At 45.0% G+C, this 12,469-nt stretch overlaps 1 protein-coding gene across 1 annotated transcript; it reads left to right on the forward strand.

The window, feature by feature from the left end:
- Positions 1–575: 575 nt before the first annotated feature.
- On the forward strand, positions 576–11,990 carry LOC109512919 (protein Wnt-2b-A-like). The gene is made up of 5 exons (XM_019865023.1): positions 576–1,087; positions 6,309–6,529; positions 9,076–9,353; positions 9,826–10,090; positions 11,142–11,990. The coding sequence occupies exons 1-5, from the start codon at positions 921–923 to the stop codon at positions 11,369–11,371; spliced, it is 1,161 nt and encodes a 386-aa protein (XP_019720582.1). The 5' UTR covers positions 576–920; the 3' UTR covers positions 11,372–11,990.
- Positions 11,991–12,469: the final 479 nt, after the last annotated feature.

Raw genomic sequence — 12,469 nt, forward strand, 5'->3', positions numbered from 1 at the left:
TCACGACAGGCTGGAAACAGGTGCAGGATTCACCTATAAAAAACAGGGAAGACTGAGGTGAGTTGTACTTCTTAGGGCAGAAAGGTGGAAAGAAGATCAACCAAAAGTCGGGTGGACTTTATGAAAGGAGTCCATAAACCTGCTGGAGAGGAGAGTGCAGGTGGTGGTCTGGATGGAGAGCCGAGAACAAAGTTATGGCGGAGTCTTGGTAATCAGTGGTAACAAAGCTGATGACGGAACTTTTCAAGATCAGCCAATTTGTATACTGCCATAAGGGGAACACTGATTTTCGATGGCTTGAATTTTACTATTGTAATTAATATACCACGTATCCTGTTTCGTATGATCATATTACTGAATACCTATTAAAGCCCATTGTAATGGAAAATCAAATATATTGCCTTGTTCTGGTTTATTTTACTGGGCCAAACACACACACACACATCCATCCCTCTTGAATATCTCCCTCCTCGTCAAAGCCCCCAAGCTAACCTCCAGTGGGCGTCAGCAGGCTACCCCCCACCCTTACCCCCCTCTCTCCCTCTCTCCTTCCCCCCCAGCTCCGTCGGTGTGTCCGCCACTCTGATAAAGGTCCGAGCATCATTTCCGACACAGAGGCGACAGAACGAGTCCACGCTGCAATTGGGACCGTGGCAATGATGATTGCGTTTCCCTTTGAAAGGAGCCCAAACAAGGAGAGGCGTTAGGGCAGAGAAGTCAAGTGGCCGCACTTGTTACTGTTGCTGCTGCGCTCAGGTGAGGCCGAGGGCGAGCGAGGACGCGCTCCTTTTCCTCCTCTTTTGTGCGCGCCATGGAGCCGCACGCTGGACAACCACGCGACACCTGATTTTGCTCCCTAATCGTCGAAGGCTCGCTCCGGCTTAATTTGAGTCGAACGTGCTTGGGGGAAGAACTCCACCATGTTGGCTTTCAACGAGATTCTAAGCACACGGGCAGCCCGGAGTCAGTGTCACGAAGGGTCCCGGGGAGTCTCATCCAAATCACAACAACATCGCAGAGCCGCTTCCAGCTGTGCGTGTGTTTTGCTGCTGCTGCTGGTCACCCCACGAGTGGATTCTTCATGGTGGTGAGTCTATTTCCATTGATCAGACCTCTTTGGCCAACAAAAAAGGGTGTATAAAATATTAGAAATAGCGTTTCAATGTTTTAGGTTGCTCTACTTTGCAGTGTTATACAATTGCTCCCTGAGTCACCTCAGAGGGTCCAAAATAGAAACACCTCTCAGAATGACACACGACAAAATAAATTAATATATGTACGAAGCATATCAAGTCAAGTCAGTTTAGTCAGCTTTTATTGTCAAATATGCTCTATGTGTAACATACAGCACAGATGAAATTACTTTCCTCTCTCACCCACAGTGCAACGTTGTAGTGCATTGAACACACAGCTAAAATTTACATAAAATTACATAAGGCATAAATATATAAATATATAAATATGTTAACTAAAAATAAAATAAATAAAACAAATAGCAATAACAGCCACTTTTATCTTCAATATTTTTTTTCAGAAACAACAAAGGCACTCCCACTTTTTAAAACAGATTTTTTTTATTTAATTTTAAGTTTGTGATTGAAAGTTGATGAATGAATGTGTAATGACAATAAAGCGATCCAATCCAATCCAATCCAAGTTAGTTTCAGTTCACGTTAATGTATGACGTAATGACAGTTTGTTATCATGCCAACAGCGTAGGTAATTTTTTTATTAGTTTGCATTTTTGCCAAAAGTGGGTCCGCCACAATAACAGAGCAATTAACTTAATTTTTTTTGTGGCAGGTGAGTCAAAACCTGTTAGACTCAGATGGAGGTGGCATCAGGCAAGGCATTTAAACCCAAAACGTATGCTTAAATACACTTCAGTGAAATTCCCCCAAACCAGATCATCCTGTATATTGTCTGCAAGGGGTGAAAAATATATAAGTGCTACTAGTATGTTTGTGTGTTGTCGACATTCACATATTCGAAACAAGTCCACGTGAGCTTGGGAAAGAGGAAAAAAAAAACAATCCCATGTAGCCCAGTCAGGTGAGGAGGGAGGTTTCTCCAGCATAGCCATGTTCTTCTTTGCCAGGAACCGTCCCATGCTCAGGGCTTTGTGAGCAGACATGAGTTGTCTGTGCTGACACAAATCCACTCAAACTTAGTTTGGGTAGGTTGGATTTGAAGTATATTTTTTGTGACACTAGTCGTGGACCTTTGATGACAAACCTTAATGCGGTTATGAAAATCAACCAGCAGAGCCACTTTTGATGCAGTCTCAGTGATTTCTTAGCCTAAACAGCAAGACAGAATTTGCGCCGCATCCATGCACTGTTTTCAATTCAGGTCATTACACTACTGGCATGGAAACAGGAATTCATAAGATTCCGAGAAATTCTTTCATCCTGTAAGCGGAAGAGAGACAACACTTCTGACTCATGTGCTGATCTGTACTGTTCAATATTTGGGATTTATCATATTGTTACGCTGACTGAGCTGAAGTAATCACGAGCTGCACTTACAGTATTTGAAAAAAAAACAACACAAAAGACCATGGTAAAAACAGAAGTTGTCAACTGAAAAGTTCATGTTTGCCGTCAATGATATACAGCAGGGGCCCCCAACCTTTTTTGCCCCACGGACCGGTTTATGTCAGACACTATTTTCAGGGACCGGCATTTAAGGTGTGGCGGAAATAATACAACAATAATATGATATGAGCTGCATGAAAACTGTAATGTTTTCGAAATATAATAATAAACACAAGGAGCGTCTAATCTGGCCGCAACACTCCGAGCGCTATGGCAATGTTTAATGCCTTCAAAATACGATACAACGCAAATTCAAAGTGCATGAAAATGACGACTCACCACAGCACCGAGCTTGATTTTCTGCAACCAGACGGTCCCATCTCGGGGTAATAGGAGAAAATGACACCTCAAGTGTGTGGTTTATGTCTAGTCTACTTCGTAATTTTGTTTTCGTCGCTGTTGCTGCAGAAAACCCCCGCCTCACACAGGTACGATGTCGGAAATAGCAACAGTGCTATTGTGGCGATCTCAAGAGTATTCAGCCATAACTTTAATCCAGTTGTCTCGAACGTACTTTTAAGGCCGCCGTCATTTGCGATCTCCAGCAGTTTTTTTACTCATTTTGCGAGCTACTGCGTTTTGTTTTGAAGTAATCAGTCACGTGATGGAGAAGCGTGGCTTGACGTGTGTCAAGCGTAACACAGACGGATGTAACGGAGAATCCGGTAAGTTTTCAAAATAAAACATCTTTCGTATTCCGAAATAAACCGGACCGGTACCGGTCCGCGGACCGGCGGTTGGGGACCCCTGATATACAGTACCCGATTTATTTATATGGCACAATGGAAAAACAAATACTCTGTAAACAATACAGTTTTGCACTTCTATGATTGAACTGTCCTTACTGCTCCTAAGATAAAAAAAAAGATCATGTTGCATGTCGTATATTGTTGTTTTAGAATTAGCAAGCATTGGCTCATCTGTTATCAAATCTTGTCCCCATAGCTTTGCTAGCATGAACAAAAGTGACTGACAAATTCACTAACTGTGGGTCCTGACAAAATACGCAGCGTGTATGTGCACCTTAACTCATTTGTGCCAGTCGCCGCACAAAACATGAAACGTGCCTTCCGCCACACGAGTCAGGATGTCTTGAGAACATCAGATGGCAGCGGGCGGCAGACCCCCGAGCCCGCCATCTTCTTGGCCACTCACCATGGCGTCTTGCTCCCATCATTCAGCATATGGCAACACAAGCAAGCTGTTTAGGTGCGCCGATGATGATTTACAAGCCAATAAAGGCAAGTCCTCTTGATGTCAAGAGAGAAAAAAGAGAAATTAAGGATGAGTTGCTGCTTGGCTTGTTCTGGCCTTTGATGAGCACTCTCTTGGTCTTCCCCTCATCTAATTCCTCTCTTGGGGGGTCGAGAGCCGCTGGTCTCTATCCTCTCTCTCGTAAAAGCACCACAGAGCTCCGCACCTCTTGACACCTCCTCAATGACCCACCCAAACGCTGGCTGCTCCTACGCCCGCACGTGCGCGCGCGCACACACACACACACACACACACACACACTCACTATCACGCGCACACCCACCCGCACACACACATATCAATTTCAGACATTATTGTGGAAAAACTTGGCTGCAGTGTTTCATGGCTGTTTTATGAAGGTTGTGTGCAGGATTGGACAGAGAGCGTGGGAGAGAAGTGGGTGAAAAGAAAATGAGAGCTAAAGGGGGTCTCCGATGGACAGGGCAGATGGAGGCCCCTTGGCCTGATTTGTGACGCCGTGATTTTGACCGTCTCATTGGGAAACATTGAAAGACACATCCAGGTGCAGAGAGGTTAAGTGTCTATTTATTTGCACGGACGAGTAAATGGTTTTGTCCTCCCTCCAAGACACAAACCTTAAACTCTTCAGTGTTGGAGACTTTGGGAGTCTAAGAAGAATGTTTTTGCCTTTCTCCGCTGCATGCTATCTGCTGGGCCGCCTAGAACATGGATGCTCTGCTGCTGCTTGATATGTGTATTGTACACCACACAGAGATGCAGACACGTAGGCAGGCAGGGAATATGGTCTGAGTGAAACAGGTGCGAAAACTCAACCTCTTGAGCAGGGGGAGGTGGGGTATGCTCAAGGACACCTCGGCAGGAGTTCGGAAGCTGACTAGCATCTCGCCAACCACCACAGTGGTGCTTTGACAAAAAGGGACCCGACTTTCAAGCTTTTCAATATACAAGCACTCAGGGCACTGGAGGCAAGATGGATGGATGGCTTCTGCAGATACCAGGAACAACGTCTGACATCTCTGTGCAGAAGAGTGCTATGCTGGGAATAGCTAAGATCCTGCGCAGAACCCTGATAGAGGCTCTGGTAGAGGACCTGAACTTGAAGGAGATACTGCTCTATCTATCTATCTATCTATCTATCTATCTATCTATCTAGGCGGCACGATGGTGGACTGGTTAGCACATCTGCCTCACAGTGCAGAGGTTGATGGTTCGCATCCGGGCTCCAGGCTTCCTGTGTGGAGTTGGCATGTTCTCCCCGTGCCTGCGTGGGTTTTCTCCGGCTACTCTGGTTTCCTCTTACATTCCAAAAACATGCATGGCAGGATAATGGAAAACTAAATTGTGATTGTGAGCGCAAATGTTTTTGTGTATGTGTGTGTTCGTAGTGCTCCTCGATATTGTTCTCTGACTGGATGGCGATGGGGATTTAAGGTTGCATCTGATTGATCAGTCAGATAAAAGATACAATTACATATGAGACTTTTTTGTGATATGCATATTGCACAAGCCGATATCGTGCTGATAATATTTTTTCAATATACTGTGCAGTCCAAGGAGATATATCATTTTAATATACCCGAAAAAACTTTTCCTACCCCCCTTTTTTTCCAGTTTTCAGCTTCCATCCATCCATTTTCCGTTCCGCTCTATCCACACAAGTGTCGCGGGGGGTGATGCAGCCTATCCCAGCTGTCTTTGGGCAGTAGGCAGGGGACACCTTGAACCGGTTGCCAGCCAATCGCAGCAGTTTTCAGTTTTTATTTAATTCCACCAAGCTAATAATACCAGAGCTACACAATGGCATCTTATTAAAACAATACAATTGCCTGTTTTAGAAAAATACATCCAATTCATATTTAACACAATTGAGTTGCATTGCCCGTTGTAAAAATTATGACTTGCAGAACAGGAGCCTGCTATCCAAACTGACAATTCTCTCAGGCAGCTGTCTTCTGTCCATTCTTTTGCACCACAGATGCTTCCGCATCAGGACATATTTTGATGGACCGCCGAAGCCACTGTGCAGCAACAGAGATAACCGTCCCTCCTGTAGCTCGACTGCATGCGTTCAGCGGCTGTCTCACACGAATGTGATATTAGCCGAGTCAAGCCATCCGCCACAACAGTTGTGAATATGCTTCCGTGCAACAAGGCCAACTTCAAAATAAAAGCGAAAAAAGTCCTACAATACATGGATAGCAATGCTTCAGCTACTGCCGTGTAAACCGCTGCTGGCCACTCACTGGTTGAGCGGACTCGTCATTGTTGACAAAAATCAACACACATATGCCAGGGCTCGATCACAGGAAATAAAATCAAGGAGCCCCTTTTTGTGCTTCATTGTTGTAGTTTGTTCATGTGTCTTGTTCTAATTGCGGTGACCGCACTGAGCCCCAGCTGCGGCCATCTAATGTGTCTGGCTAGATTTAGGACAAAGGGGAACATTTGATTTCAATTTGTGACTCCTGATTGCAGGTACATAGGTGCACTGGGTGCCCGTGTGATCTGCGACAACATCCCAGCCTTGGTGAATAAGCAGCGGCAACTGTGCCAGCGCCACCCAGACATCATGCAGGCCATCGGCGAGGGTACAAAGGAGTGGATCCGAGAGTGCCAGCATCAGTTCAGACACCATCGCTGGAACTGTAGCACACTGGAACGCGATCCCACTGTGTTCGGCCGCGTCTTGCTGAGAAGTAAGTCCACATCCACCAACGCGTCGAGTACGCTTTCTGATCATTGGATTTAACTTGGGCACTTTCAAAGGTATAATTGGGCCAGCGTCCTATTTGAGCCTGTCGTTAAAAAACTGATAAAGCTGCCTAGAATTTCTAGGCTCCTTGTGCGGGGCAGTTGGCAACGGACCTCGGCCCGTATAGCAGGCCTTACGTTTCGTGATTTGCCCAGAAAATAGATCCTGTTTTGAGAAACTTGAAAGTGATGCTGTGAATTGTTCTACGTGCCGGAGCAGTGTAATGGCCATAAAGGTTCTCCGACTGCTGCACTGCAGCTGAGGACAGCATTCGCAGCATTGCACAAAAAGCAAAAGGACACCTTTCCACAAAACTGTGGAGGATGGTCATTGCGTCAAGCAGAACCCATATTTTGCGGTACAGTTCTGGATAATGTTTTGAAACATAAATTACTGTAGGTGGGGCTGAAAAAGACAATCATTCATGGAATGATCGTAACTTTCCCCCACTAGTCAATGAAGTAAATGTGGTTCAATGAACGATGAGGGTGAGTACTTTGGTGTACATCCAACTCGGATGATTTAGTCTTGGTAGACATTTGCATGACCTGAAATCCACACAAAGTATGCTTGTTGGCGGCAGAACATTTTCTGCATTTGATACAGAAATACAACCAGTGTGTGGTGGAGAGGGATAAACATTATTGAAGATGTAAATATTTAGAGAGAGATATTGATTATCAGACAAACAGCGTTCGTTTGAATGATGAACAGCAACGCCCGCCTTCGGCCTCCCACGCAAAGACCCCCACACGCCACCCACTGCCCTCATGCAACCTGCCCCCCTTCCTCGCTGATGAAGCAAGACATTCCGGTCAATGCAGAGTCAACAGGTTGGATAACAGAGCGAGGCTTCGTGGCTCTTATTCCTTCCTTTCATTTATTATCAACAATCTAAAAAGGACATACTGCAGAACCACAATTTGTAAACAAAAAGATTTGTAGGGTTGTCTTTGCCTTGTGTCATCTCAGTCTCACTCTACCGGATGAGACATCCTTGTTGGGTTGGCAAAGCTGAGACTGCAAAACCAAGACGCAGTCAACCATCTGGGGAGCATTAACACACTCATTGCATCATGGCTAACCGTCTTTTCTTTTGTTTTGTCCGCGATGCCTTGAATTCGACATGGACGTCAAGTACAGGCATTTTTTTTTCTTTTTCCATTACATTGCTCCGGTGACATGTGGATCAGGGTAGGCAAGTGAGGCAGTGCCAACCCCTGCTGTCCCTTCCCCTGTATCTTAAGAGTAAGAAAAAGAAGAAAAGAACTTATGATGATGTTCAATTAGGTTCCATTTTAGTTCTACTGTCCTTGCTTTTCTTTTTCCATCCTATAATTATCTAGAATTTCATCCTGAAATTATATTTCTTGTTCAAATACATGGGCAGGAATGAAGGGAAGCATTGCGCATTCTGTGCCTCCGGCGACCACGCACACATTCGTTGACGGCTGCGAGCACTCACACAAGAGACATTGCTGTTTGTCTTTGTGCCGCTAACAAATGTGTTTTATTACACACGTGCAGCACATGCTGACATTCAACGAACGGTCTACTTTATTCCATGAACGTGTGTGACATTTCCAATTGGCCAGAAAACCAAATGAAAGTGCACAGTGGTGACAAGGAAGTACATTCCTTCTACCAGCTTGCGGCAGGGCTGCACCCCATTGGCGCAATGCATAAAAGAAGCCCGTAGACATAAATAATCACTTAAGCAAGTCTGGGCTGGTTTTGGACACCATCTTAAAGAGAGAGTCCCCATCGATATCTTCCATTCACGTCTTATGAGGGTAATTTATTGAAACATATATTCCACTGAAGGTCAAAGTTGAAATCGAGGCTAATTTCTTGTATTTTGGGTAAGTATTTTTATTGCCGACTCCAGAGGAAGCCCACCTCACCACACGCCACTGCGTTGCATATCTGTCATAGCATCTCAAAACTGAAAGAGGTGATAATGAAATATGTACATGAGCCATTAGGATTATTTCCATAAGGCTCTTTTAGCAGAGGTATTACATTTATTGGTCTTTTACCAAAACTTCCAGGTGACTGACTGAGAATATTCTTCACTGACTGTCCTTGCCTTGATGGCCCAAAAATGGTGGTTTTAGAGATTAACGATTTATTTGATTTACAGAATAAGCAAAGTTTATGAGGGCAGGAGCCAGATGTGAGAAGTTGTTGCCTTCAATCAGCCACACCTGCACTGGCTCTGGGCAGGAAATAATACTTGTTGGGGTGCAGACATTACACTCCAGGCCTGTAGATGGGGCACAAAACACTCACATGCAAAGGGTTGACATTGGCTCCAACACACCAGCCCCTAATTGTAGGCACTATGAAAATAATACAATTACAAAAACAGGTATGGTCACATCACGAGGGGGTTCCTTCATGCCGGGGAGAAACTGACTGTTTCTGAGTGCGGACTGGATTTGTGAGTAGTCTAACGGGTCTTTTACACTCTCTCTATCTCTGTTCCAGGCAGCCGAGAAGCAGCATTTGTCTATGCCATCTCCTCTGCTGGGGTGGTGTATGCGCTTACTCGTGCCTGCAGCCAAGGTGATCTTAAGATGTGCAACTGTGACCCACAAAAACGTGGTCGGGACAAGGATGAGCGAGGAGAATTTGACTGGGGGGGATGTAGTGACCACATTAACTACGGGATCAGGTTTGCCAAAGCCTTCATAGACGCCAAAGAGAGGACGGTCCGTGATGCACGGGCGCTTATGAACCTGCACAACAACCGCTGTGGAAGAACTGTGAGTGTGTGACCCCCCCCTATGGCATATTAGTAAAGCCACCTCTTTTAAATATTATCAATAGTCATCTCTACCTCTGCTAAGTGCGGAAGCTGAGGACATTTTCGTAGTCTTACCTTTTACCTTCAATCGGTTATTATCGCCATCGTACATGTGCTTACAAATTTGGAATTGTCAACTTTTCTATTCATGCCCAGGGTCTATGTGAATATGCTAACAATTCCAGCTCCTTCTCATATAGCAGTGGTTTCAGTGGTACCTTGACACATTTAATTTGTTGCATGTTCCACCGTTTGTTCCGTAAATTGGTGCACTTGAAAGTCAATGTATGTAAATTGCGTATGAAAATCCTTGACAATAAGTTGAGAGCCCCAGTCAGAAGTACTTTCATGATGTAATTGATTCACACCCCTTTATTGAAGTCAACAAAGAAAAATACGAATGTACTGCACACCATTCTTTCTGCATTTAGGCAGTGAAGCGTTTCATGAAGCTGGAGTGCAAGTGTCACGGTGTTAGCGGCTCGTGCGCGCTGCGGACGTGTTGGATGGCCATGTCGGACTTCAGAAAGACTGGCGACTACCTGAGGAAGAAATACAACGGGGCCATCGAGGTGACCATGAACCAAGACGGGACGGGATTCACCGTAGCCAATAAAGCCTTTCGGCGGGCCACCAAAAATGACCTTGTCTACTTTGAAAACTCACCCAATTATTGTCTGCCGGATAAATCAACAGGTAATCTGCTTAATCCTGTTGATAGATGGGCCCTGTCTGTGTTATGTGTGTGTATATGAATGTCTTTGTTTGTGTGTGGATGTCAATCGTGGCAGTCAGATAACATAGTTGGCCTCCTGTCTGATGTCTGTGTCAGTGGAAGCTAATATCCTCGTAGCCTGGGGGACATGGTCATTCTATGACCAACCTGACCTCTGTCGGTCTTTACCAACACAAACACACACCTACGCGCACCCGCTGGGTAGAGCCTGTGTCACCCCACCTCTACCTAATGCAGGCAACTGCTTATGATGGCCTCACTTTGGTCAGTTCAGAGGAGGAAATGCTTGAGCAATCTTGAGGGATCAACACCTCTCTCCATCTCCCCCAACCCCGCCATCTCTGTCGATTGGTCCATCATCCCCCTCTTTTCTCACCTTCCCAGTGGAATTCGCAGCCTCGGGACACAAACAGCTAATTAAAAAAAAAGTCACTTCTTTTTGTTGGCCACAGTCTCTCTTGCTCTCTGTCTGTCTGAACTAAGCGTAGCTGGAGGGGAGAGTGGGCCTCAGAGTGTGAGAGCCTGTCTGTCTGTCACGCTCCACTGTCCATTAACCGTCTCACACACACACACACACACACACACACACACACACACACACACACACACACACACACAATGCGGCTTCAAAGGGAGCAATGGCTTGGGAAAGGCAGTGTAACTATAGGCTACTCTACCAACAGTGCATAGCTGTCTATGTGTCTCTGTTGTTCTATGGGCAGCTTGTTGTGATAGGTAACAATTCAAACACAGAGCTTCTCAAATCAAACAGCGGCACTAATCTCCCTCTGGATGACATTCACGCACCTCACACACAAACGCACGTTCACACCACGACAATGCATTACGCAGTTTGTGCATTCAGGTCTTTGATACTGCAGTTACAATATCATCCATCCATTTTGCCTACCGCTTGTCCACATCCAAAACTGTGGCAAACTTATCACGCGAGCAACTGATGACCCGGATATATTTTCTTAGTTTTTACTGAAACTCTTGTATACTCTCCAGGTTCCATCGGGACTGCTGGGCGCTTGTGCAATAAGACATCACACAGCCCCGAGGGATGTGAGGTCATGTGTTGTGGGCGGGGCTACGACACCACCAGAGTTGAACAATTCACCCAGTGCGAGTGCAAATTCGAATGGTGCTGTGCTGTGGAATGCAAGGTCTGCAAGGAAACTGTGGATGTACACACATGCAAGGCACCCAAGCAAGCAGAATGGTTGGACAAGACCTGATCACAAAAGCCCACGCTGCCATCCTGGGATGGATCCCTACCCCTTCCCCTTTGCAGGCCATCCTGCAGAAAATGACATTCTGGGAAAGTGTGTCTGAATGCGCTCTGCATCTCCGCCACCACCCCCTGTCTGCTTCTCAGTTCGTCATTGCATGGCTTATGTACCTGTTTGTGTCAAAGCGGTAAAATTCACTGCCGGTCAATATAAATGAACCCCCGTTAGTCTCTGCTTGTGAACCAGTGGGGTCAGAGGATGAACTGTGACAAAGAACAACCGAGGGATTCAGATGGATATGTATCAACGTTTCAGTCCTTCGAAACTTTGTTCTAGTAACCGGTTGTGGGTTTAAAATGGTTTGCTGCTTCTAGAATGCTTTAACATTCTTATATGAACTGTGCCCTCAAACCAGTATTATTACAAAAACGTCATATACTCACATATTTTCCATTGTTTTTATGGATTTTTTTTTTTAACCCCAGCAACTGTTTTTGTCACACTGTGTGCACTTTGACCAGTGGATATAGAAGCTAAAGAAATCTTTGGCAATAGACTCAAGGAGAACATGGAGATGGCGCTTTTTTTCAATAAATGGACAATAAATTGAGTCATTGGAATGTTGGACGGGTTACTGTAGTGTAGGGGAATATTTTTTTTAATCATTTATTTAAATATTACGAATGGATGCAATGCACTACAAAGACTGACACAGGGAGAGTACAAAGAAGGTTGGTCGGTTTGTCACACTAAAGCCACAAATCCCAATCAGATTTGTCAATGTTGTTGAGAAGTGGGGGGGTGGGGGGGATCAGCATATACGGTGGGTTGGCTTTTTCCATTACGAGGTTACATAAAGTTTGGTAGAAAAGACTGTACATCGATCCCAATGCAAGTGGTCAAAACAGTTACATTACAAGGCAAACATGCCACAGACAGTTAAAAGTAGTCAATACCAAGAACAGATTAAGGCTTTTGCAAAATGTTTGGAGATACATCAAAATGTGAGGAAAATTACATGATGTGTCTTTCCAGGTCTTAAATACCATCTCAACACTTTGTTGTGGAACATTGTCACATATGTGATCCAAAATCTTGCGTGAC

This window comes from Hippocampus comes, unplaced genomic scaffold (genome assembly GCF_001891065.2).
Source record: "Hippocampus comes isolate QL1 unplaced genomic scaffold, H_comes_QL1_v1.1 scaffold124, whole genome shotgun sequence".
NCBI classification, from domain to species: Eukaryota; Metazoa; Chordata; class Actinopteri; order Syngnathiformes; family Syngnathidae; genus Hippocampus; species Hippocampus comes.